Below are 27,642 nucleotides of genomic sequence, written 5' to 3'. Positions count from 1 at the left end.
TACCATTAAAGTATTTTCTACAATTTTCGCTCAACGCTATTTATTTTCACAATGAATACATGGCGTTTCCTATATTAACAGATAATGCGGTATGCGGTTTCTTGATGTTTTTATTCAAATATTTGTAAAACGGAGAATATTTCTCTGACGGATAAATTAATCTATCTCCGACGGATAGATTAATTTAAACTATATTTCATCAAAAGCCAAAAGAATATTGCAGATATGTTTACGTACTGCCAATTGGTGTGTTTCGCAATCTTTGGATATTAGAGGAGAGGCAATATTCGATTCTGAAACTGGTGCGTGAAATCGTTTCAACCAATCGTTAGACCGAAACAATTGATTTGGAAATCAGTGGTATTATTTGGTTTATCGGAAAAATCTACACCGAAGTCAGTGCGTATCTGTCTGTTTCGCGTATTAGTTATATTGGTATGTCAATATCGAAGTTGTTGCACATATTCGATTTTGCATATTAGCTATATTGGAATCGTTTGTCCCAATTACAATCAATGTGCGCGCATTCTATTTTTTAATAAAACAATTTGAAACAAATTGAGATACTTAAAAAAAATCACGTGTAAAATTTAGTATATTATTTTATTTTTCATAGCGATAGAGGTGAGGAAGTAGCGATAAACGCAAGTTTTCTAAGTTCCGCGAAGTTGAAAACTTTTTTGTGAAAATCTTTCTTGGAAGAAATATAGCATGTAAATTTGATTAGGATAAATTGGATTTGTTCGTCTGTTTTCTATGTATCTTAATGGGCATCAATTTAAATTGAATTTGTGCACAATCAACTGTTTAATTTTCATTGTTAAATATAATTTTGTATCTAATCGAGTGAAGATCTTGTTGATTGATCTGCTTAGAATTAACCGAGGAATAAGAAGAAAAAGTAGGATTTGATGATTTATTTGTAACAAAGCTTAATTAAAAAAAAACCTCTATGTTTCATTAAATTATTCTGTATAGAATTCGTTTGTCGACATTGAAACAAGCGCGCCATTGTTTTTTCAATATTTTCAAGAGGAGAAAGTACGAGATTTCTGAGACATTCGCATTCACATGCAACTATACAACATCTGCGCGTTGTGCGCGCTGCAACATTAAGTACTCCATTAATGAGCAACGGAGCTGCAGCTCGTAAGTCGAGACAGAGCAGCGAACGTCGCACTTTCCCATCTATTCGTGGATGTTCGTCTCAATGTTCTCCGATAAACCGGAGATCGAATCGTTCGCCAAAGTTACAAATCTCGCTTTCCCTCTCTCTCTTTCTCTCTCCCTCCCTCCCTGTCGGCGCAGGGAAGGTGAGCGCAATCTTTGCAGTTCCTCCGTGTTCAAACGAAGATGAAAATCGGTGTAACTTTCGACGTGTTTAATTCTCGATATCGCAGAAAATGTGCTCTACACGCCAATTGTGCGGCGCGTTTCCATTATCACGATTAGACAATTCCCCGTGGCTACACAGTATGAAACTTCGAATTCGCATAAATTATGGCCTCACGGTTCCAAACGTCGTCGTCGTCGTCGTCGTCGTCGTCGTCGTCGACAATGAGTAACGCAATTAGAGCGCTTGTGTACGCCTCTGGAAGCACGGCGACGATTCGAGCCGCGAGCGATTGCGAGCCGCAGGCGAATTAAAATAATAATCGGGCGCCCGCGGAGAGGCCCCGCGGATAAAATCGGTCCGAAATTCCAGGACCGCCCCTAATGACCGGCCCGCTTGTAGTCGTGACTACGACAAATGGACTCCCCGCCTCGACGACGGCGAAAATCCTAGCCCGTCGTCTGCACCCGGGCTAATCGAGACATCACAACGCGATATTACCGAAGATTACGTGCGGCCCGTCGATAGTCTTTAATATTTCGAATTAAATGGTTACTCAACCCGCGGCGCAGAGGATCTCGCTGATTTTACTCGGTGCCCGGCCGATCTTGCACGCTTTCTGGAAAATCGCTAATATAAGTGCCTCTGCGATAAGCTGCAGCAACCCAAGTAATTTTACATAATTAATAATAAATATTTAAAAATATTGAGTTCCGCGTAACAAAATACAATTATATTTCATACATCCTATTAAATATCCTATTATATAAGAATAATATTGTACAGTAAGAGATTAATTTACATAAAGATATCATTCTCTTCTTTGACAACTATGCTGATAACTTTCTCTCAAGCAGTAAACAGATTATAAATCATTATCCAATAGATTCCTCGTTTTTAGTAATCTAACATTTTCGAGCTGCACAAAGATACATAACGTATATATAAAATTTGAAAAAGTACGATCCAAATAACTAAACGTACTCATTATTAATACGTGTATTAATTTATATTTTACACGTGCGTGCATTTGGTTATTCCAGCGCGTATTTAATGTATTTCTGCAAAATGTTCATGCTTTTCTCTTTTATATGTGTCGCAGCAGCAATTTCGATGTTGGTCTCATCTGCCCATATCTATTTCCGCTGATGCAAAAGCATGATAACGCGTAATACTTCGCATATATTGCTGGGATAATCTAGCGTGTAATACCTCGACTGCATTCTTTAATTTAGCTCGCTGTTCATTAATAATTAGTTAATTAATTTTCATCAATAATTTAGTCGTCGGAATGATGGATCCGACCGACCGCATGACCCGATCATTATCTCTTTCCGCTAATTGCATATAATATTATTTAATGCTTGAAATTTTAATTGATGAGTTATATACATGTTACACGATCCTAAAGCAGATGAGGAAGATGCATTATTATTACTAAAAATAATTTTTATCCTTTTTATCATGTTATATTTTATCCCGTTACGTCATAAATTTGCTTTGTTCACAACAGAACACGGATAGAACAATTTTACCGGATCCAGATCTGAAAATAATTTTTGTTCAATAATCAAAATAATTTTGGAAAGTCACAATGATTGCCAGAATATCAAAACGTTTGATAGCAATAATGCTTATCAGTTTTAACGTTTCAACAAATTATTTTGGTAATTCAACAAAAAATTACTTTTAGATCTGTATTTAGCAAAATTCTTAGACAAAATTTTCAACAAAATCGTTCTTTCCGCAAACAGCTGTATATATAACACAGAAAGAAATGATATTGACACACAGATCTGTCAAAATCATTTCTTTCTACAATCGCTACAAACGAGCCATCCACTTGCCTTCTACGAGAGCGACTTTTATGCTGTTATTTTATCGATTCGCTGGTGAATGAACGCACGGAACGGACGTCAAACGCAACGCATTCGCGTGACTGAGTTCGTGTGTACGCTTCGCAGTCCTGCAAAATGGCTATGATCCCTATGTTGATATTTCAGTTATTCGGCGAAACGCGGCCGGGCCGCGGGCGCACGACTCGCGCTGGAAAACACGAAAGCGTTTTCGCTCACGGCAAGGATCCGTTCTCAAGGATGATCTCGGCGCGCTCGCGCACGAGCTGGCTTCGTCTCCGTTTTAAACGCGAAAAGGTGAAAGTTGAGCGAGGCATCGCACTAGAGGCTTTTCATATTTAAAGGTCAACAACTGGTGGTCGACAATAACTGCGACGTTTCTTCCGCTTACGTGGCAATTTTATGCCAATTTCATCGGTACGTGACGGTATCGGAAGGCGGGGACCACCGTCCCGAGGAGCCTTATAATTTTTTTAATAATGCGCGACGACGAATTCGCCGGGGAACTGAATAATGTAACGATCCGAATAAAACAGCAGTGTTAGAAATTGGGGTCTAAAGAATTTTTAATTCGAGCTCATTCGCGAGAAGTCTTCGTTAATTCAGTTTTCGCATTAATATCTGAACGCTCAAAATCTCCTTTCCAAAATCCCGATAATTCAAACCCGTTTTATTAGTTACAACTTTGAAGCATCGATCATATTAATAATTAATTTAAATAGAAAATTACGCATACTGCGCATGAAAACGCTGATAGTCATCTATTATTTCGGCAATTTGTTCTTAATTATTTTAATTATTACCTCAATTTGTGCTTCATTATCTAGAAATTTCAATAATTATTTTAAGACTTTAATACCCCTTGAAATCAGATATTTAATTTTAATACGTGTGATTTTAATTCCCGATCTCTTATAATCCCTCTTCATTTAATTCTCGTTTTATTACCCCATTTACAATTTTAGTAACGTCACGAAATTAATTATTGACGAACAAAGGCACGCGGACCGAGGGGAATCTCGAAAAGCGACGAGTGAAGACAACGCGAAGACGACATGATGAACGGCGTTGAGTCGCTCGTGCACGAACGCCGCGCCGAACGGCTTCTAAGGAGCCCGGCTTCAGCGACCTCGTCGACGATTGTGCATTTCTCACTTTCTTTCGTGCAAGCGGTCCATTAATCGCCCCATATCCATTCACTGAAAGGGAAGTCTTAAAAGCGTCGCGCGCGCATGAAAGAAATATATATGTATATACATATAAGTATATGTACGCGCGTATATACGCGAGCGCGTCTCCGCTTTTCCCGCTATCTCGCGCGCCGACTTCTTTCGCCGGGAGAGCGGATTTTATAACGGTGCATCCCCGGCCGCGCGCGTTCTCGTCTTCTTCGCGTATCTCGCAGCGAATGCTCTCCGCGCGCGCGGGCTCGTTAATATCGTCGAACGAAAGTAAAAACTTTCATTCGCGCCGCGCTGTCGATGTCGTGCGTGCTTCCTAGGAAGAAGATCCCCGGCGGCGTTACGTATTCGATTCGCGTATATGTGCATCAGCAACGTGCGCCAACCAACCAGATATCGCGACTTTACGAGACGCTTGGATAACGCGTACTTTCGATATGTTGCCGGTACGGTTATTCCGCACTCTATCAGCGACGTTTATAGGCGTCCTTAAATCATTGGAAGATATCGCTTGCTACAGTTACGGCGGTAGACTGACGCGTCTCCGTCGTATCTCGGAATTGTAATTTGAAGCTGCATGCAGTATTTCACGACATTACGAGTCTATTCCATGCTGCATTTTGAGTGACGTTTCTTTATAAATCAATAAAACATCATTATTATTAACGTAGTATGGAAAATGTGTATTTTCTGCACAGAAAGAACGATTTTGCTAAAAATTTTGCTGGGTATGCAGATCTAAAAATAATTTTGTTAGAAACTAAAACATGATGAGCTGTATAAAACTTTTGCTAGAAAACGTTTTGATGTTCTAGCAACCAGTTTGAATTGCCAACAAAATTCTTATGATGGTTCTACAAAATTATTTTCAGATCTGTATCCAGCAAAATTTTAAGACCTTTCAGTAAAATCGTTCTTTCTTTGTGCTCTTGATATTTTATACATCGCTTTCTTCTCGCACTCGCGTATCTAAAAGCGTTCTATTATGGTAACTTCCTGAATTGCCTTCGAGAATGTGACGCTTAAATATATATATAGATCTGCATTTCCATATGTATATCAATTTGCACATGAACGTGAACTCCTTTTTAAGCATACCGAACTACTGCGCATCTGCGGAGTGACATAAAAATTATCATTTTAAGAACCTATACAATCTTCTTTCCATGACCGTCTATGGGGGAGGGGAGGGAGGGTCATTTCCTTTATAATCTCGTAGACTTTCATGGATCGCATGGCAAGTTGGAGTGGAGATTGACCGGTTGTTGCCCTACATCGCTTCAATTTTCTTTTGTTCCCTAATGCAGCTCGTCGAGTCTCCCCCTGGGGTTTCCTGCCCAGGGAATTTGATTGATTTGCTACGATTTCCGCAGAATTCCAACGGAGAGCCCGTTGATGCCGTCGGAAATATCTCCCCGAATAGATATAGATGTTTAAGGACCAAAAGAGAGAAGATTAGCTTTTGGTCGGTGAAAGTGCGTCATTACGATGCTCCGTCGTGATCGTGTCGTTGTACTTTGCTTAAATTACATTGGAAATGAGATGCCCATCCGACGATTTCCACGGTAATTACGAGGTCTCCCTGTAACGAAAACCATAGGCGGCAAAACCATTGTGGCGATTGTGGTGACAGAAAGAAAGCAAAATTGTGGAGAATAATTTCACATTTCCTATAATTCCGCATTAATCGGAAGCTATTTCTTGAGCGTTAATAGACTGTAAATTGACTCCCGTTCGCGCAATTTTGCAAAATAAATAAGAAAGATTCTATTCCATGAGATATTCTATCCGCGTAAAATTTGAAATTTATGATATTATTGTATTCTATATATAGAAAGTTCTGAAGCAAAAACTTGTGAATTTCATTCATTAACATTTAATTTGGAAAAATAAAAAAATTAATTAAGCTATAATTAGTTTGTAAAGAAGAAACATACAAAAGATTTAATCAATAAGTAATCTACTTAAGATAATACATAAGCAAATATTTCTATAATACATTAAAGTATTTTTTATTAATTTTTACACACTTTGATAATTAATTATTGATATTTTTACTTTAATTGATTTGATGTTAAAATAATTTGATGTTAAAGAATTTAATACAAGTTTTTTTGCTTTAGAGATAATATAAAAATAATCTTTACCTTTTTACATAACATAAAACAACTGATAATGCCAAGGTGGTGACTAGACGTAATCTCATTATTGATAACATGACTTCATACCATATTGTGAAAAGGTATTGTGAAAAGGTGGTAGTCGTTAGCCGAAATAGCTCAGTTGGGAGAGCGTTAGACTGAAGATCTAAATGTCCCTGGTTCGATCCCGGGTTTCGGCATCTTTTTTTATTTTGCTAAACGTAATCCATCAGAAGTACAGAGAAACCAGTTTCATCATCATTTCTCAGACGGTAGCCCGCAACGAGCCGAAATAGCTCAGTTGGGAGAGCGTTAGACTGAAGATCTAAATGTCCCTGGTTCGATCCCGGGTTTCGGCAAGTGTTTTTTTTAGCTATTTAGATGATTTATGTGAAAGAGATGCACTCGGACTTGTATTTTTATCGTGAAGAAATTGTCAATTAAAAATATTTTATTTTACCTTTTTTTTATATTTTTGAACATAGTATATTTCTGGTGTTTGTAAAAAAAGCAGCGAATGCTTCAATTAAATTACATTTTCCTTAAGATCCATAATTATATTGTCTAAACGTGACGTTGGAGCATTTCGAAGAGCTACGCGAAAGATTGGCTTATCAAGAAATAGATAATTATAAATCTTTTCTTCCCTCTAATTAATTTATTTGACCTTTTAGTTAAATATATCCTTAAATAACGGTTATTATTAAATTATTGCGTATACGGATCGAAATCCTCTCGATTATCCATATAGCGGTCGACCTAGCCCCAGGCTACGATTGTATCATTCGCGTGAGTAAGGACGCGATTATATCGATAATAATGGCCCTCGATGTAAAAGTCAGCGAGCGTAATTCACGATTCAACGACCTGTTCATTGAGCATAAACTGGCGGAGTATCCGCGTATGTTATACGTTTGGCGTAACTGCATTACACGCACAAATTGCAATTATACACGTTCATCACGCTTGTTTCGTGGTGTGGCAAGATATTTGACACGGCTGACACATTATACGTGTCGCAATCCATTGTACGTTAGAGGTATTGGCGTTAAACCTTTGGCGTTTAACGGATTATTTATTACAGAGTATTTCAAAATCGGCGTCGCGCCTCATTCCATCAATCGAATCGTGCTGACAACTTTTTCCTAATGCCGAAGACACAGGGATTCCTCTTGAAGAGCGCCTGCCTCATTGCGAAATACGCAAATCGCAAATAAATTGCAGTTTATTAAATATAAGACTCGAGATGATTCCACGAGATGATCGCGCACGTCGAAGTACGTAAATGCCCGGTTTGCGAAATGTCGATGCGGGTGTCTCTCTCATCAGTCATTTTCGCGTGTCTCGAACTGGAACGACCGTTCCATGTTACCTAATGCCGTTGCATATTTATCGCGATTAATTAATACGCCCGTTCCAGATTCGGGCACTTCGATCTGCGAACCATGCTTCCTATGCGCACGCGTTTCCCTCCTTCGAAATTTCGAGCGATATGTGACTGCATGCCTTCTCTTATCTATATACGCTTATTACCTCATCGACCGATATTGCCTGCGGGAAATTCCGAAATGTGGCGTGCTTCTGGAACAATTATCTCTTAATTAGATTTCTGCTTCGGGAGCGTATATGTGTTTCGTGCAGCTCCACTACGCATCGATGCGCTATCTTCGTTTCCGTTCCACTTAACATTTCGTCTGCTCCACGGGGAAATATCCCGTGGAAATAATCGATATTTCTATATATTAATAATTCGTACATTTATAAGATCTCATTTTCTTTTATTGTGCTGATTTCAGAAATTTTTCAGACTGAAAATTACATCGTTTAACGAGCAATAATATCGCCATATCTCGCTCAATAAATTGTGTCTTGTTTACAGAGTCGTGATTGACGATCTACCAAACATGTTACGCCTCGTGATTCTTCTATTTCTGTGTAAGTATACAGTTCAAGTTTTTATTTTTAATTAATATCTCAATATTCTGTATTTTCGATAAACCAATACTATTGAAGAATCGACATTTATTCCAAACAATTCTAAATAAGATATAGCAATGGAAATAATATTATATAATTATATAATGTTATAATGGAAATAATATTATAAAATTATATAATAATAAAATGTAGACTTTGTTTTATTTTATTATTATGTAATATATATAATAATAATATAAAAAATTATTTAATTTATTATTACATAATATAAAATAATAAAATAAATGATTCCCATATATACTATGTCATTAGGATAATTCTTTATTGAAAAGTTAGATTACGAGAAATCGTAACAAACAATTTTTTAAATAATACATTTTTTTATAATCTGAATTTTTTATATACCGAGTTACAAATATTCGGATTATTTAGTAGAAAAACGACGCGACGTGCGTATTGACGTTAGTGAAGACAGCAATGAAAGAAATAAACAAGTGTATTTCACAGCCATGTCCCTCGCGATTCGCGGGCTTCGTTCTTCGAAGAATCAATTCACCCGCGATGAATCGGCGGAATAAAAATTCCTCCTTTTGAGCTCGCACGCATTGATGTCGTTCTCTTTTTGTCGTTCTTTATCTTCCACTGGTCTGGCATTTAGAGGATCGATGGGAATACGGGAATACAATCGGCGAAACGGCATTCACTGGCGCACCATTCTGATGATCATTGGCCATCAGCGGTGGACACACCGATTAATCTCCACCGCGTCGCGCCGGTCTGTGCGGGGATTACTCAATATTTTTATTTATTATTTCTCTCTTATCGCCGCTGCTCATCCGCGCTGCTGGCCGATAATTACGGACCAATCGCGTAGCCGTATCTCTGGCAGCGTGGGAGCGCCGTGGCATCCTGTCGCGCGCGGATAAAGTCAAGGATTCGCTTCCGCGGCGAAGGTGAATCCGATGTAGGATCGCTCGGCCCGGGGATTTATTGCCGTTTACCTCCTCGCGCTTCTCTTCTGCGTCGAGGAGCAGCACGGTACAATCTGCGGTACAAGAAGATCGATGTTGTTGACTCACCGACCATTCACGCGGCATTTGTCACCGCGCTTGTCGTTGCCTCTCATCGCGGAAATATGGAAATTTTTATTCTCCTTCCCGAGGAATTTCCGCCGTACAAAAGGCTTTGGGGAAACGGCATGCTTAAACCACGCTTCAAGGAAAATCATAATAAGTGGTCGACTTATATTTATTAATAAGCTGTATTGATTTCTCGATGAAATATTGAAGTTGGAATTGTTAGGGATATAATACATCTCATTACATTATTAAAATATTCCTTATAATGAAAGGCACTTGCCTGTCGATTGTTTATCAATTTCTCAAAGATTGACTTAAACGTAACTTCAATTTATTTTACACAATCCTGGCGGAAATTTAATTTTATCGCAGGTGATTAATAATTCTTTCAAATAATGCCAGATAATGCAAAAATAGACATAAATGAACAAAGTTCATGCAAAGAAGTAATTTCTAATAATAGAAAAAAAAATTCAGGAAGACATAGAAGAAAACGTTAGATTTAATGAACAATTCTTTATACCGTATTTTCAGCTCTCTGAAAAATTTCATGCGCCGCGTTATTGTTGCACAAGCTCGTATCTTTATACAGTAATTTATAACGTAATGGAGAGATATATTGGATTAACTGGAGGAGCTACTGAATAACGTTTGAGAAACCTCTCAACGTAGCGAAGTAGAAAAGTTCACGACTACTTCGTTGGAAAACGCGCGATTCGATATCCGGGACTTAGTGCAAGTATGCGCGGAAAATTTTTCATCGCCATGAAAGTTCGTCGCTTACCTTCGCGAAACTTTGCACGTTTTCCACGATCTCGTAAAGAATTTCACGGAGCAAGTTGCGACTCCGTCCGTATCACTTTTTATCCGTCTTTATTACTCTGTCGCATCTCCTTCTTTCTCCTTCTGCATTTTCCAATAATGTTCCGTATGGTTTTATATTCAGCGTCATTAAGTACCTTCTGCCGGGATCTCACGGTGTTTGAAACGTCGCTGACGGATCGGATATAGTCAAACCATTATTAATTCCATCCGAAAAGAATTACTTTTCACCGACGATTAGATATTTCTATGAGGCATTTTCAAACAGCTTATCAATATTATAATGCTTGGGAACGGTAAAATACATGGAATCGCCTTCAGTTATCATCCGTTATTGAATACCGTGCGAACTTCTCGTATTATCGGTACGTCAAACAACATGCAAACAACAAAGTGACGATGGCCCATCGACCTCTGACTTGAGTTTTTACGCTTACGTAACGTGTCATAGGTATCACGCGCTTTCTCCCAACTATAAATTCTTTGGTGAGTTTTCCCGCAACTCATTGCGATTGAAAGTCATGATCTTCTGCATTCCTGACAATTTTCAATAAAAGCGTAATCAAGATTTGTAATCAAAATTTAATTTAAAATTTTAAAGATTAATTTACAATTAATTCGATGAAGGGAAACGTCACTACAAACAAATATTATGATCGGAGTTTTTTTCAGACGAGATAGTTCAGATCAAATAGTTTATTAAATAACTATTTTACATTTTTAATTGTAAAGAAGATTTTTCAGACCCTCAAGTGTTATCTGAAATATTTAAGATATTGAAATGTTATTGTAAAAAGCAGAGTTAGGATATCAGTATAGATACATACACTTTTTTAGTTCTTATAGATATTTATTTTTTGTAATATCCTATGTCTGTTAGTGTAACGTCATTCTCAATACTACAACATCCAATATTCAAGCACTTAAAAAGAATCAATCAAATTCTGTTGCCATCAAATACATGAAACATCGATTGCCCTCCGGTACAACAGAATCCAATTATTCATGAGCCAAAATGAAGTTTGGCAAGATCGATGTAATGTTCTCGATATTAATTTAGCTGTTGATCCCTGTTCTACCGCGGGTAGTTCTATGCCGAACGCGATTCTGTGTCGAGAAAAAAAAATCGCGACATGTGCAATTCTATCATAATACCTCCACGGGATTATACGGGTGTATCGACCGTGCGATTCTGCCGGTATGCTTGTCGTTGATAAAGCTTCTTTATTCAACAGCGAAAACAGCGACGATTGCCCCGCCGCTCGTATATTTTCACAATGTCCCGTTTCCAGCGCGAAAGCAGCTATACAAATATGCCAAATGGTTGCCATAGGGCGACTATAGAACGTTCGGATTAGGCAACTGCGTCTCGCTGACCTAATTTCCCGTAGAGCGAGACGCATGATTATTTAATCTTGAACTCTAATCCGCGCTTCCGACTTTCAGGTATCGCCGCTACTTACACGCCTGGCCACTGCGAGACAGGGGTAAGTGCGCTCCTTTCCGCGTTTTTACTTTCTTTTTATATTATTTGTACAAAGTACTAAAGAGTGTAAGAATAGCCGTGTAGTTTTAGTCATAAGAGGTACTAGAGGTAGGTATTATCTTCTCCTTAAATCTGATTGAAACTGGAAATAATCTGAAATTTAATCTGAAATTTTGTAACTGTAGTTTTGCTTCTACGTAACTTTCAATGCCACTCTTAATTCCATAAAAATGTCAGTCAATTTATCACGCAGTGATAATTTCGGTACAATCTCTCCGCGATTCTCTATAAGTTTAATATTAAGTTTTCGACTTTTCCATAAAGTTGCTACGCGGATGATGAGGTCTTTATATCCACAAATTATCCTTCCCGCGATGTTTCCATAGATTCGCCGGGCGCAAGCTTCGCGTCGGTTAGTTTAGAAACACCTTGGAATATTTATCGCGGATTTTCTTAATTTTCTGCAAGAAGTATAAGTGACCGAACGATGCTCTCGTAAATATTCAAGTGGCGCTAATCTCAAGGCTCCGAGCGGCTCCAATCAGGCGGGCACTTTGGACGCCGAAGTTAATTAGCGGCTAAGTAATTAAAGTCCCCCGCGGCTCTTATTTCAAGCAGTGCAATTTAACTTTCGTAGAATTCCGCACGGACGGTGTACGCGCGACGGTTATTGCGACGATTTACGGTTCGCGAGCAATCGATTCGAGGGAGGTGAAGCGCGCGCGGTCGCGCGGGACGCGCGCTTCGGGCGCGACGCGCGACACGGACGCGAAATTTCCAACCGCGAGCGTGACGAAATGTTACGTTACGAACGCTCTTTTCTCATCCCTGCAGATGTAACGCGGATTTTAATTTACGGGAGCGCGAGATCTAATTACAGAGCCACGAGTTACGCGCGCGGGCGCGCGCGCGCGCGAGCAAACGGGCGAGCGAATTCCGTTCCGCGGTACCGTGAAAAATCGCTCGCAGTGGTATTACGATATAACGCTCCCGCGAATGTCGCTTTGAAGTCGCCGTTAACGTTTGCTAATAAATACCGACAATGGTCAATACTCGCGACGCACCGGTTTACCTGTTAACCGTGATTTACGCGACGCGTAGGTGTAGGTAACGGCGACGGACTCCCCTCTTCCTTCATCCCTCCCGCCGTCCGCGTGCTCAACAGCGAAATTTAATCAAACTTTCGTTTCCCGAGGGAGAAGCGAGTTGCAATATCGAATTTCATCGTGTGCAGGATAACGCAGCGGCGAGCGCTCGTTCGCATTTTGTGCGTCGTATCGTCTCGCGTACGCAAAATCAATAGCGTTTAATGCACTCATCCGCGGCTCGTTCAAACGTACGCGAATGCATAAATTCATTTTCCTAATTACCAACTTCAACGGTGTGACGCGTATAGAAAAAGGAATAGGAAGTTTCACGACTAATTGAGACGCTGTTTTTTTAACGGGATAATATCTCCGATAATACAGCTTGCGGCTAAATCCACAAATTTATTTTTTTATTTTTTTTTTGCGAATTGCATCGTTCGGGAAAAAAGATATTGCAAATATTGGAACGAATTGACAGCTGATTGCTCGGCATTGTACGTCCTCAAAATGAGATCCAAACTAAAAATATTGTAAATAAAAATTTTTTTCTAAACGATTTTACATTAACGTTATCAGTATCTGCAATCTTAATTAAATGTTGATTGGATTACAAGATAGCGTCTATAAGGATGCAAGCATTGGGAGAAAAGTAATCCAACAAGAGCAAGCGCTCTGTAGGACGAGTTGAAAGTAGCGTACCTTCCGAGAGACCTTGCGGAAACTCGTCATCGCGAGCGCCTTTCTGGAAGTAGTTCTACATTCTGAGAGCGTATTACGTTGCAGGCATCGCGAGATGTCGAGCACGCGGGACTGCCAGAGTTCCTCACGGAATTGGACCTGTCGAGTCTCGAGGCATCCGAGGAAGACGTCGAAGCGCTGAAGAAAATCGTGAAAAGGCTGGCGCCCGAAAAGAACGGCGAGTACCAAGTTTACCAAGGTTCTCTCACTGTACTGTCCTACTAACCTCGAGACTACATCGCTAATCTCTTTTTCCTTTCCGACCTGACTAAAGCGACTCGCTTTTTCTTCCATTGCCAGTCTTCTTCGGAAACGAGGATCTCCTCAAGGAGTGGCTCAAAGGAGCGGGTATTATTATACTTAAAGCGTTTTTCTCCCCCGTGCATGCTGCGTCCCTCTTTGATGTAACCGTTCTTATTCGCGCATTGGACTCTTTTATTATCGTTTGCAGAATAAACTGTTTAACATCGCGTTTAAAAACCGCTTTGATAAAAACTGTTTATATAAAGTTAAACAACAAGTTAAGTGTCCTTTAAAGAATGTTGAAAACTCTTGAAAACTTCTATCTGTAACTTCATTCCGTTGCTTGTTAATTACTTATTAATCCCTGCAAAGTTTTAAGCGAAATCGTGGACGGGCCATAAAGACGATCGTATAAATACGGATGAAAAAGTTGTGCATAAATATATATTTCTTTCGCTCGTATTTTTTTTATCCAGGCATAAAAATAATATTTGCTTATTCCAACATTTCACTCCCCAGCGCTTCACGTATTATCTTTACCCATGTATATATTTGCATTCTGCATGTATATTTGTCTTTCGCATGTAGACATAACGTGCAGTCATACGAATACACTTCTGCCAAGTTGTGCATCTGTGCAAATATTTACCGGAAGCTTCTACGGTAAATTCGGAACACCCCATACATTGCAATATCGTATACTCGCGCAGAAGCGAAAATGAGAGCATCCCAGATATCTGTGTGTGTATGTGTGCGTGTCGCTTCGTCTTACCGAAGCGTCAGATATTACGTAAAACTGTGTAAGCGAAAGTCATTGAGTGCGTGCGACTATCTCGGGGCGATCGGACTGCGTTTCTGCTTTCCCACGAGGTGCAATTTTTCGTTTTACGATGATTGTGCGCCGGCGCTTCGTGACTTTCCACTGAGGTGACAGACTTTCTACGGCGGTGCTGGTCTAGCCGATCTGCTATTTCTCTAAACGTGACGTAATTACATTGTTACGTCCTGCTAATTAAATTTTCGAAACGCGCGACGCGCGTTAACGGATACCGACAGATAATCTATCGCTCGTTTATCATCTTTCGCACGAAGCGATATGATGGGGGATCTTTGTCAATGGCCTCGACAGTGTGTGCTATCGGGGGTTTGCGTAAAATTCTTCATGCACGGAAAAATCGATGGCATAACTCGCATGGCTCTGCAAACGATTATGTTGCGATGTTCGTGTTTTAGAAGCACGGCCGTGAAAAAGGCGGGATAAACGTCGGTAATGCCGCGTTGATGTAACAAGCGCTATAAAATTTAATAACACTCCACTTTGTACTCAGGCGTGACGGGACAGCCCGGGGTGGATTATCCAGCCCTCACGTCGATTCCAACCACTTCATTCAGCTGTCGCGGTCTGAGAGGGGGATATTACGCGGATTTAGAGACAAATTGCCAAGTAGGTGACATCGATATTTATACGTACGGCACGGCTCGTTCGATTCGAACAAAAGTCACGCGGATTGATGCTCAATCCAGCGATTGCTATAGTTTCGGATTATCAAAATTCCGACATTTTTAGAAAGTCTGCAAAAAGTATAAATATATTAAATGACAAATTAAAAAGTTTGGGAAATGGAAGGAAATGAAGAAAAAATTTTCTGTTCAATATAATTTCTGTACAAAATTGCCTTTGGAAGAAGTATAAATAATATTTATGTATAAATAATGACGCTTGTAGCGTTGCTACAGAGACTTCACGGTTAATGATACACTTGTCACCGAAACTGAATGTAATTTCAGGTGTTCCACATCTGCGACAATGGACGCAAGATCTCGTTCCTGTGTCCCAACGGCACTATCTTCCAACAATCGCAACTTATATGCGACTGGTGGTTCAAAGTGGATTGCAGCAGGTCCACGGAATTGTACGAGCAGAGCGCCGAGCAATTGGCCGAGGAGGAGAAGAAACGTACGGAGGCGAGAAAGATGAAGTCCGAGTTTCATCGCGCGGCGGAGCAGCAAAATAATAACGCGGATTACTACGAGAACGTCGACTACGACGGTAGACAAAACGGCAGAACGAATCCGTACGGTCAGCCCGCCGCCAAGCAGAATCAGATCCCGGAGAGGCAGGACGAACCGAAGTCCAACCAGCACTTCGGGCCGAACAACGTTTTCGATAACACTCGTGGTTCTGGTCGCTATTTCCAAGACAACAACGCGAACGCGTTACGGGCTAACGAGAAGACGAGCCAGACACCCGAGAATTACGATCAGTCGTCGAAACAGCGACAATATCACAACGGTGGATCGAATTATCAGGCGTCCAATAAGCAGAGAAATCAGCTAGATACGCAGAACGGCAAGTTCAACTACGATCACAGCAATAAGTTCCAGGACAGTCGGCAGAATTATCAGAGCAACACAGAAAGGCAGGATCATTATCAGTCCAATCAGAATACGCCGCGCAACAACGAGAAGCCGGCGTTCAATAATCCGAAATCGCGAACCTCGACGCGAAACAATCTGTTCGGTTCCAACCAGTCGCAAAAGGCTACGCCGACGTACATGGAGACGACGACCTTCAGAACTACAACCGCGACGCCTCCGAGGGAGTACCAGCAGTTTGCGGAAAGCGCCGCGTTCGTGTCCAGCCGGGGAAATCGCTTTAACGCGGCCAAATCTGAGAACACTCGACAGTATTATTATCATTCGTACGATTATCGAGATCGTACCACCACCACCACCGCTGATTACCGTGGTCACGAGACGACGACCACCACGACCACCACGTCCGCGCCGCGGAGGAACGAGGAGAGCGAGACGGTGTCCTTCACGCCGAAAACGGGCGCCCCGCCGTATCCCGGGCCCACATACGCTCCTATCTACAAGGCCAGAACGACGACGTTACCACCTTACGAAACAACGTTGCAGTACACGCCGACGACCGAGACGTCTTATTACAGCACTCCCTACTACGGGCAAGGCGACATTCCGGAAACCACGTACGCCAATGCCGACACGTCGACCGTGACTTCCTCCGCGGAGGAGTACCCGACTACGTCCTTCACTACGTACAGCGATCTGCGGACGCCCGCCGCGATAGGTAGAGTGCCACCGGCCCGCGGGAATTATCAGAGTCAGCAGTACGTTGATAACAGGGTGACCGAACAGAGAGACGCCGACACCTCTTTCGCGACTACGCGTCCGTACGTGAATACGGAGAGCTACCGGCACAACGCCGCCAACGTCACTGCGACCGTCAGTCCGGACCCGTTTCCCTCGTCGACGCCGTTTTACGGAGACTGTCGCGATCAAGTTCACTCCAATTGCCAAAACGAGAACAGTATCACGAACGTCGGGCCCAGAGGTACAACGGGGGATCCTTGGCGCGCGACTTTGCAAAGCTTCCAGCAGAATTCGATCAGCTCGACCGAGAAGCCGTGGAGAAGCACCAACGGTTATCAGCAGAGTGGATCCACCAGTAAGACCTTGAGCCCTTACGACACCAGTTTCACGTACAAGCAGGGGAAAGTGCTGTCCACATTAGGCCCGTATATACCTTTCACTAAAAACTACGTTTACTCCACGATGACCACCACACCGACGCCGAAGCCGCCGACCACCGTGCCGATATACAGCCCCACCACAAATTATCGCGTCACGACGGGTAATTTGATACCCAAGGTGAAATCGTTGCCTCCAGTGACGAGCAGGCCCAAGCAGGACAGAGCGACCTATTTACCTGAGGTTGGCAGCAAACCGCCACCATCTTTGGAGGATAGACCGTACGCCGAACGGGAACACGCGCTTAACATGTTGCATTCTCTTCAAGGTCTCGAAAATAATGTGGAAAATCTGAGCGAGATCGGCGCGAAGGATGGAAATAATCGAAACGGGCCCTCCGCGCCCGGCCCGTCTACCTTGCACTCGTTAGCTCTGTACTTTGCCACAGCCGGCGACAATCTCGACTCGAATGAGACCATCGAGTCTACCGCGAGCGTCGAGGAGGCCGAGGGTACAGAAGGGAATCACTCGGATAACTCGTCCGCCGAATTACCGACCAGCATTCTCACGCAGCACACCATCTCGTCGTACGTCGAGCTGTTCAATCTGAACAATGCGCTCGAAGGGAACGCCACGACGGCTGAATTCACGTCATCGGAGGCCGATGACGTTGGCGGCGAGGTGAACGACGATCTGGAGATCGAACAGAGCGAGGGTCCAGTGAACGGCGCGAAGAGATCGAACAGCACGAAGCTGCGCGAACTGGCCCAGGTCTTCACTCACGCTCTGTCGGCATACCTGCAGGATCCGGACACCTTCAAGAAGGTGCTCACGGAAATCAGGCCCACGCAACCACCGGCGACGACCACCGATGACAGTCAGTTCGAGGTAACGACGTTGTATCCGACCACGGCGGAAGAGTACGCATCGGTGACCAAGGAGAAGGATGAAGTCCTGGATTTCTCGGACGATACCGACGTCACCAGAAGGCGCAAGCCGTCCACGATATTCCCCACTACCCTACAACCACCGACTGTCACCACCGACAGATCGTATTCGACTTACTACACGACGCCGTACGATGAGTATTACACGACTTCACAGAGCCAGACGCGAAGGCCAATTTACTATCCGAGCACGACGTTGTTACCGCCCAGCGCTTCGTCATACGACTCGAGGGATTACGACGAGTCGTCGACGCAGGGTGGTAATACGTTTGCCTTCGAAGTGAATCGTGTGTTTACCACCACTGCGAACGATATTCAAACCTACGACGGCGATACGAGAGATTCGACTGATTCATCGATCTATGATAATTATTTCCCACTGGACGACGACGGAAATCGAAATAGGATCGGTGGCTTCCAGAATAACACGGCGGGAACCTTCCAGCCTTACGGTAAAAACGTCAAACCGATCGGCGCTACGCCTATAAACAATTACGCGGCGTCGTCCACGGTGGCGTCTTTTCAGAATCCCGGAGTAGGGACGACGCCCAGCTGGGGTAGAGGCTCGGCTGGCGATAAACCCGTGCAAAACCTCACGCCGCCTCATTACGATCAACACTTCGGTAATGTGAGGAGCTTCGAGGTGTCGAACAGCATCCAGTCGGTGCGCTCAACGACGCCGTTGTCGAGAAGCAAATCTACCTACGACACCGCCAGCAGCACCGTAAAGCCATTCAGGATACGTTACTACGAATCGACGACAGCACCGTCCGAGTCTCTCGCCACAGCTCGCAGCTCGTACGCGAAGTACAGGAACAATTACAAGCTTGAGGGCAATCGCGTGGAAGGCACTCGCAAGCCCACGACGGTGCCGACGACAATTCGGGACGATGTCGAGATACTGGATCCCGTCACCGCGACCGTCAGCGACGTTACCCCGTACACCGCCACCGTTACTCGCGCCACCTCCAACAAGCCCGCGGACGCGACCACGAGACACTCCAATCTGCTGAACAACGATCACTGGACCTCTTCGCCCATGGTCACCCAGCTCTGGGAGACGACGGTGTTCGTGGATCCACGGCACATTAATCACGGTCTAGAGTCGAACGTCGGCGTCACTCAGCCGCCCGATACGACCGGTAACGCTATTTACGAGGAGACGGAATCGACCGTGGCGGCGACCACCACGAGATCGCCGACGCTGCCCGTTGCAGATCCCGACGCGACGACGGAACCGCGGACCACCAGCACACCGAGTCCTTGGCAATGGGCGACGAGTAACAACGATCCACCCGTGACGTTCACTCTGCTGCCGACGACCTTCGCCGCGGAGAACACGGCAACGCCGACTCCGATCATCACGACGCGGTCCAGCATAACGACCACGATCACCTCCTCGGTAACGTCGACCAACGGCGTCTCCCGGGAGAACCTGTCGTCCACTCTGCTGCCATTTGCGGCGGGCAACGCGCTGAACGCCAGCGAGAGCGAAGCGATCAAGGCTCACGAGATGTTCGGCAACCTCAACGAGACGAGCTCGAACACGTTGATGCGAGTGATGAAGCAGGCCGATAACAACACGACAGTAAGACAATTGGTGCTATTGCTGGTAACCCATTGCAACGGGCCGAAAAACAAGACGCTGGAGCAGGAGAAGGAGCAACTGCTGGACGCTCTTCTGAGGTTGCCCGTTAACGAATTCAGTTCGGAAGAATCGCGAGAAATTGTCGCCGGCATCAACAGATTTAATCTTTCGACTAGTACGTATTACACTGCACATTTAATAATGATAGTATTTAGGTATGTAGAATATTTTATGATAATATTAATTTTAATTCTACTTATTTTAAAATATCATATTAAAGTAATAAAACGGCCGTTTATTAAAGTAATAAAATCCAAATAAAAAAAGGCTTTATTTGGATGAACATCAAATATTAAAAACTTAGGTGGATGTACTTATTACTGTCAACGATTAATTTCAGTCATGTATATTTGTAATTATTCCAAGATGTAAGCAATCACACAATCTTTGTTTTATTAATGATTATTTTTTACGGATTATCTTTAACGTAATAGAGTTAATCTCATTATCCACCTTAACGTGCGCGCGAAATAATAAATTTAAAATTAATATAATAATTAAAGGATTCCCAGAAATAATAAAAAAAAAATAGAAATATCGTAAGCTAATGGGAATCGGCGCCGTAATTGGTGCACAAAGTTAAACAAGTGATTTAACGTAAATTCATAAAGCGTAAATAAATATATTTCCAAACGTTTCGTATAATAATAAATATAGTAATGAATTTGATAGGTTTAATAGTGGCAGAAAAATCTTTATTTTTTTAATATGATATTTCTTATTCCTACGATGAATATTAGACTTACTTGGACTTAAAAAAATACAAAATATCGCTTATTTTACACAAAAAATGATATTACATTACTTCTTTACCTTATATTTTACGATTTGCTAGACAACGCAGATTAACTATTTATTTATTACTTTGTAGGTAAATCACGAGCGACTTTGGCAAATTCCACAACGATGAGGACTCCTCGAGCGTCGTCCGTGAGACCCACACCGTCTGTACCATCCATCACCACATTTCGCAGTAGGACGGGACGAAAATTTCGTACGACCACCGAGAATACCAACGTTCTTGTCAGAAGATCGGACGATGCTGTCTCGGAGACAAATAATTCCTTGTCGGAGAACGGGGCCACCGCTTCTGACGGCCGCGCCATCGAGCTCCTCAGGTCGCTCTACACGGTAGCCGCTAAGTGGGGCTGAGAAGCCGCACAATCGACGACCGATCGGAACTACGCGCGCGTCGGAAGACTCGCGAGATGAAGATCTCGCTGGAGTATCAGAAGACGTCCGCCTGTCAATACGTCGGAGTAGATCGTTGCTGTTATTCATCACCGTGTCCACTCCGCCTAGCCTAAATTCGAAGGTTTAAGCTCCGTACGGTGAATCGGTTTTGATCTCGGCCCATCAATCGACGTCCACGACGAAACGGGAATCTGCTCTACGAGCGGATTTCTTCGCGAGAGACCGCCGGGACATCGTAATTCTTGTCTCGAATATCATCGTCAGCAGAAGTCGGCAACATTGAGTTATTATTGATTCTGGAACTCTTACATTATTAAATTCCGACTGCTATACCATTACACTTGCATGCAGTACTGTAGGAAAATTAGATTTGGAGCCGACGAGTCGGCTTCTTCGAACTCGAATCGCTGCTGCGGAGTTCGATTTAACTTGGGGCCGAGATTGACACCTGCGCTCGCGGATATTAAGCAGATCGTGTAACGATCGATTTCGGAAATGTAAATCCGCAAAGCGCCGCGGCTGCTTGATACCCGCGACCGAGCGTAACTCGTGTCGGTTAATATGCGGAGTCCCGATCGATCATCGATCGACAAGATCGCAATGTAATAATTAACCGGCTGTAGTCCGACGTTAAGATATTATATATATTGCTCGCCGTCCTTTTTATTAAGAATAAAAGAAAAAGAAAACATCGATCGCCTCGAAATATCGGCAACTATTATTTGAAGGAAAGAAACGCCTGCCATACTTCGTCCCTTCTGTTCAGCGACTTTGCATGAACGCCAGACTCAACTTTACTCTCTCCTCTCTATAATCAAAGAAGTTCGCACATATTAAGCAAGGTAATTTCACTTGTGTTTATCACATGCAATGATATAATAACAAAGTTTCTCTAAATGTTTCTTCCTTACATAATTTTTATAAGTCCTTAAACTGAGCGTCGTGTTACATTGCACAATCATCGAAGTCCATATATGTCCCGTAGTATCTGTGTTTAGAAGAATTAATTTCATTGGAAAACAATTCGACAAAATTTTATATATAACCCTTTGATTGAAATCCTCTGGATGTGGGTAGACATTTGAGACTACACGTATTCGAAACGAGATGCGAATTTTAATTACTGATATAGAATATGAGAGATCTTTATTATACATTAATTTTTTTTTTACATTCCTAGTATACGTACTCGTGTAAAACAGTGATTGTCCTGCATGCCAACAGTTAAAAGGGGGTAAAACATTTTAACACGTTCGCGCTCCTCTCGTAATGTTGCCGGGTACATCGTCAAATTGCAACTCGTCTTCGTTAAATTACACGCGAAATTGGTGGAATGTGGTAAATTGCGCCATGTACGCTTATGGTTATCCGTACCGGTTGGACTCTACGTGACACAATTAAAACCCTTTTCCCCTCTCCCGCGTATCTTCCGCCCCCTCGCTCTCCCCCGAAACGAGGTCACTATCGTTCTCTGTCGAAATACGCGTTAATTTCCAGGCGGTATTAATTTCTGTCGGCAGCATTGAATTGATACATTCGGCGGAACGTACAAATCTCAATTCCAGCTGAAAAAACTGACCGTCGAACGATTCAGTATTACAAAAAGACTCCCTATAGAAAGGATCCGTCCAGCTTTCCGGCGGATCACGCGAAATTATTTATTCTCCCTCGCTGTGTTGCGATATTCCTATGTACCTACGCGGCTTAACAGTAAGTTATTACTTATATCTTAAAATTACGGTGTTGGTAACGTTCTCTTTCGTTTGGGCAGTTTCGAGGTCGGCGATGCGCTTCCGTTACGATCCCGAAAACGTCCAAATGGGGTTTCTAGGTCATTATTTAAGTACGCGACTTAGCGTGTAGTTGTGTATCAACTTTATGTAATATACCTTTGTACAGTATGTGAATAAATATATACAGGGTTTTGTTTAGCTGCGCTCTATCCGTCACGTACGTTCTTCACAATACTTTTACAGGCGCTTTAATTTTTTTTTATTAATATCTTTCATTTTAGAATACTATTCCGCAGTGTGTGGCAGTTTGCTATACCAACATTATTAGAAAAAAGTACACGTGTTACACTTATTGCATTAAAATATATTCTAAATAATTTATTACATATTAAATTTGTTTCTTATTAAAATGGCATTTCGAAGATATGTATATTACATGGTTTAATTTTGCGATTATAATAATGTGATTCAATATTTTTATGTTGCACGTAGATCACTTGTGCACGACGTATTATATTATTAAATTGACAATAAGTGCAATCAGTTAATTTACAATACTTTCTGTTAATTTCAAGAGCTTTATTACTTTTGGTGAATCATTCGCCATGATAATTTAAATTCGCCGAAGAGAAAACATCATTACCGTCGAAAGTAGAACGCGAGCTATAAATTTTTAAACAAGTCATTTACACTTGATATATGTAGATCGCCACAGATGTCAGCGCGGCAACATGTTAATAACTCACGCAGACTAACGAGCGTCATTAACGCGTTTTTGCTGCGGGTCCTCGGAAGAACGAGGATGGAGAAACGGTTACGGCCGTCAACGATTGCACAAACACCCAGAAAACAAGAGGAAGGTCCTTCCTCTTTGTCTTCCTTCTCGTGCGTGTACCTTGACATCCGTATACGCGTATATAAGTACACGGGCGCACGTTCTGGAATCCCGCAGTCCGCGAGTACGAGAGGCTCTCGGATGCCGCGATTTTTAAAACGAATTAACGCGTATTTCGCAATTGACAGATATGGACTTAACGGCGTCGTAAAAGAATAGCGATGAGATTTCCGTAACGCGTCATAAAACGCCCGAGAGAATACGCGTACAATTTCAATCGACCTAATGAAGAAACGCGAGAGAAAGAGAGAGAACTGAGGATCGTGGAAAAGACTCGCTCTCGGGTCGGAGGCCATTGCACAAATGGCTGATTAATATTACTAAGGACGTACGCTTACCGCGGATCGTAAGCGTCATGAGCAGGATGTCGGATCTTCTGTTACATGGAACGTTACAAAACTATCTTACAAGGACGACACTTTTTCGCGTTACGTTCGATCGCCCCGTGGCTGTTGTCAGAAGCGTCGACAGATCGCGAAACTTTGAGAGAAGAAAAATATGACGAGGATATAGATAACTGTGGGAAAATAATTCTGCAAATATTTTCTTCGTATAAATAAAACAAATGTTACTCAATATTTTTCCAATTTATATTTTCGTAGCGTAGCTATGACATTTTTTTTTTAGTAATCTACAAATGCTATATCAATAGCAAATATTTTTTCAAAAATATTTGCGATTTTATTAGTGTTTAAATTAACTTTTATTAATGAAAATAATTAATTGAAAATTTCAGACCTTCTCTCATTGATTAATTACTTCTTGTATTAGTTCGGCAATTTAGAGAAAAAATTTTTCTGATGGTAATTGCAAACGTAAATCAATATATGAAAGAACTGTATCTAAGTTGGCCAACTTTTCAGGCATGGAGTCTTTCGGATTCAGATACCTCGTGGCGCAACTTTTTGCCTTCGCTACAATGCGAATGGACATCCGCCTTCAGCAAGACCGAGATCGATTCGCCGCCTCGACGCAACATATTCAAATTAATGTCCGGAGATCGGTATCCGAATGAAGAGTTACAAGAGGCAGGAAGAAGATCGTTACTCCTTCAACATCTTGCTTTTTCCGTAAATGTAAATGAAACTACCTGATAATTATACTTAAGCGAATATCATATTCACTCGCAGAAATGTTTAACACGATGTAAAGCCGATGATAAATTTATAGTGTGACTTTCTTTACTTTCATAAAAAATCTTTCTCTTTTTCTTTCTTTTTTTGGAATTTATGTATTATATGTTACGTTACCAAGAAAGATTTCTTTATATAACTATAGCCTGTCAAGATCATCTTGAAAAATCTGTTAGGGACAGACCGTTCAGATAGTCGCAAATGCACTTAAAATAACGCTGCAAGGGACGTGCATTTAGATACTATCGCGCGAGATTCAAGTAATAAATAATGATAGTCACTATTGAATAGTAATTTGGCCCACGTAATGGGCGATAACGTCGTGCCAACATGCGCGAATCTCGATGTCTGATGGCGACGATAAATCACAAGCCGATTCTCGGCGACACTGTGGGGGGAAAAAAAACTCCATATAAAATGAGCAGAACTGGAGCGATATATAATCTGGATTTGTCGCGCGAGACAGATTTGGAAATCTATTTGCGAGAAGGCCAAGATTATCTATTTCCCTTGGAATGACGTTGACTCGTGTCTACATTATACGTTGACCTAGTCCTTTTTCGAACGGATTAAAACTTGCGTAAGCATTTCGCTGCGTAACAAATGTACACGCTTTCGAGAAACTTAAGTATTGTCTAATTCTTTCTTTCCTATAGAAGTTACTGTTTACTGTTTATTATGGAAGTTACTATTTACTAACGAATTTATTATATTCAGCATCTTTTTCTCGAAAATCAAATTCTTTTTTTCTATTTCTATTTAGCATTGCTGTGCCGTTTTTAATCGGTATCAAAAAGTTATCGAAATAGAAAGTCGGTATAAAAAAAATTTTACATTGCTTATAAAAATTTAAATTGTGCGTCTCGATCAAAGATGGTATAAAAAGTTTTATCTGTATTTCTCAGGTTTGCCATATTTTGAGCCTTTGTCTTTGCTTAACAAAGATTTAAATATGAATAAACCTCGGCAGATTTTTTCGACACATTCGAACGAATTTCAGATGATTCCCATTGTACAGCCTAAACGGGACATCTGGGATCGAGGCCGGTCCGATTCCGAACGTGGATCTCCCTCTGTCTGTACAATTATCTTCGCGCTCTACTGGTGAGGCGGTAAAAGGTCGCGGTTGATGCAATCGGCCACGATATACTCTGCGGAGTACGCGGTTAGATTACGGCGCGTGTTGGCCAATTGCCAGAGCTCAATTAAGGCTTTTTAATTTTACGAGCGCTTATCGGCCGCTCGTAACGTTAAGTAGTGTGTGGATTATTGTTTAAATATGGATCGTTGATTCTGGAATTGTGCGCGCTTTAAATGCTCACCGACGTACTCGTGTAAACGCACATACTTCACGTGATAACCATGTAAGAAACGTCGACAATTACGATATACTATTTACGGGCGCGCACCAAAGAGAATGGGGAAAAAAGATATTAGTAATAAGCAGTTAAAGATACTAAGAAATCTTTTTACGAAGAAAAGGAACGCAAGATATGTGTTTGAAGTAACTATCTCATTTTTTACATTTTAAATTATTTCATCTTTTTTTTTTTCAAAGATCTCTCTCTCGAGTTTGATCTTTATACCGCGATCTTTATACCGAACAGTATATCGACACGCGCATATATATTGCCCTAAAGATACTAAAGCTCGACTAATTTTTCATTTAACATTCTCATGCTCGTCGCATTCATCGCGTGTTAAGTGAACCAAAAGGTTAGAGCTTGCTAACCGGCTATTACACTTAAGGATACATTATTTTTTAGATAGAAAGATTATGATTTACATTCCTATCGATCACGGAGGAATTATCGGTTTTAACCAGTATTTTACTCAGCGAGACGTATACGCTTTTAAACTGGTTGAAAAATTGCCACGACAAATAACGCTAATCGTTTCTCCTCCACAGAATTATGTTAACATTCACATCGAGTTGTTTGCCTTCTTCACAGAAAAATACACAACCGGGGAAGTTTCTCTATAAGAGCTACATCGTATATGTTATCGTATACCATTATTCGATTGTTTAAAAAATTAATTTTAGAGGCTTTTATAATGAGGGGCTTTATAACACGGGGTTGCCAAATTACGATAAAGTTAGTTCTAACTATGGTATTCGCGTTGAATCGAACCGAGAAGCAATATCGGAATATTAATAATGGTAATCCGGCGGCTCAATTATGCGCCTAAATGATATACCTATACTTTACCAATGGACCATGCACGTGCCATTTCTCCGGCGAGCGAATTACCGAACGCTTTCACCGCGCCAGTACTTGTTGCATACCGATTCGGATCGCTGCCTCTTTTTAGCACTGATGACACGGTGTGTTACCGAATCTCGGGCAATCTCACTGTAGAAAGAAAAAAAATACGAGTTGGGGGGGGGGGGGAATGATGCTAGAGGTCACGCGCGGATGAGGTAACGGTGCAAGGCGGCAATTAACCCGTGATCGTGGAGTCGCTCTCTTTCCTCGACCACTTTCGTCGAAACGCGGATGCGGCCGGGCGATTCGTCTACTTTGCGTATATCGAGAGGTGAAATGAGGCGTATTTTGCGCGTTAGCGCATTCCCCGGCAGCTTCCCCTTCGTGATTACACCTCGCGCGAACGAGGTGTATTTCACATAGAGGAGATTCGCGCCCCACCGTACGTTTAGCGCCGAATAACGCCTGTCTCACTTACTCGGCCC

General features: G+C 42.0%; 1 protein-coding gene and 2 non-coding genes across 3 annotated transcripts in view; all 3 read left to right on the top strand.

Annotated features, from left to right (window-relative positions):
* The window catches only part of LOC105449207 (flocculation protein FLO11), a 40,263-nt gene extending 17,069 nt beyond the window's left edge, over positions 1-23,194 (top strand). The window contains exons 2-8 of the mRNA XM_011688221.1: positions 8,391-8,446; positions 11,797-11,837; positions 13,708-13,861; positions 13,963-14,010; positions 15,234-15,349; positions 15,694-20,110; positions 20,867-23,194. Coding sequence (XP_011686523.1) covers positions 8,416-8,446; positions 11,797-11,837; positions 13,708-13,861; positions 13,963-14,010; positions 15,234-15,349; positions 15,694-20,110; positions 20,867-21,147 — 5,088 coding nt within the window. The 5' untranslated portion in view covers positions 8,391-8,415 and the 3' untranslated portion in view covers positions 21,148-23,194. The remainder of the gene's footprint in view (positions 1-8,390; positions 8,447-11,796; positions 11,838-13,707; positions 13,862-13,962; positions 14,011-15,233; positions 15,350-15,693; positions 20,111-20,866) is intronic.
* Positions 6,639-6,711, top strand: Trnaf-gaa. Its single transcript has one exon. It is a non-coding gene; the product is annotated as a tRNA-Phe (tRNA).
* On the top strand, positions 6,798-6,870 carry Trnaf-gaa. Its single transcript has one exon. It is a non-coding gene; the product is annotated as a tRNA-Phe (tRNA).
* Positions 23,195-27,642: the final 4,448 nt, after the last annotated feature.

The sequence above is a fragment of the Wasmannia auropunctata genome, unplaced genomic scaffold (assembly GCF_000956235.1).
Source record: "Wasmannia auropunctata unplaced genomic scaffold, wasmannia.A_1.0 LD336076.1, whole genome shotgun sequence".
NCBI classification, from domain to species: Eukaryota; Metazoa; Arthropoda; class Insecta; order Hymenoptera; family Formicidae; genus Wasmannia; species Wasmannia auropunctata.
Note: the sequence above shows the minus strand (reverse complement) of the source record. Positions and strands in the feature narration are given on the sequence as shown.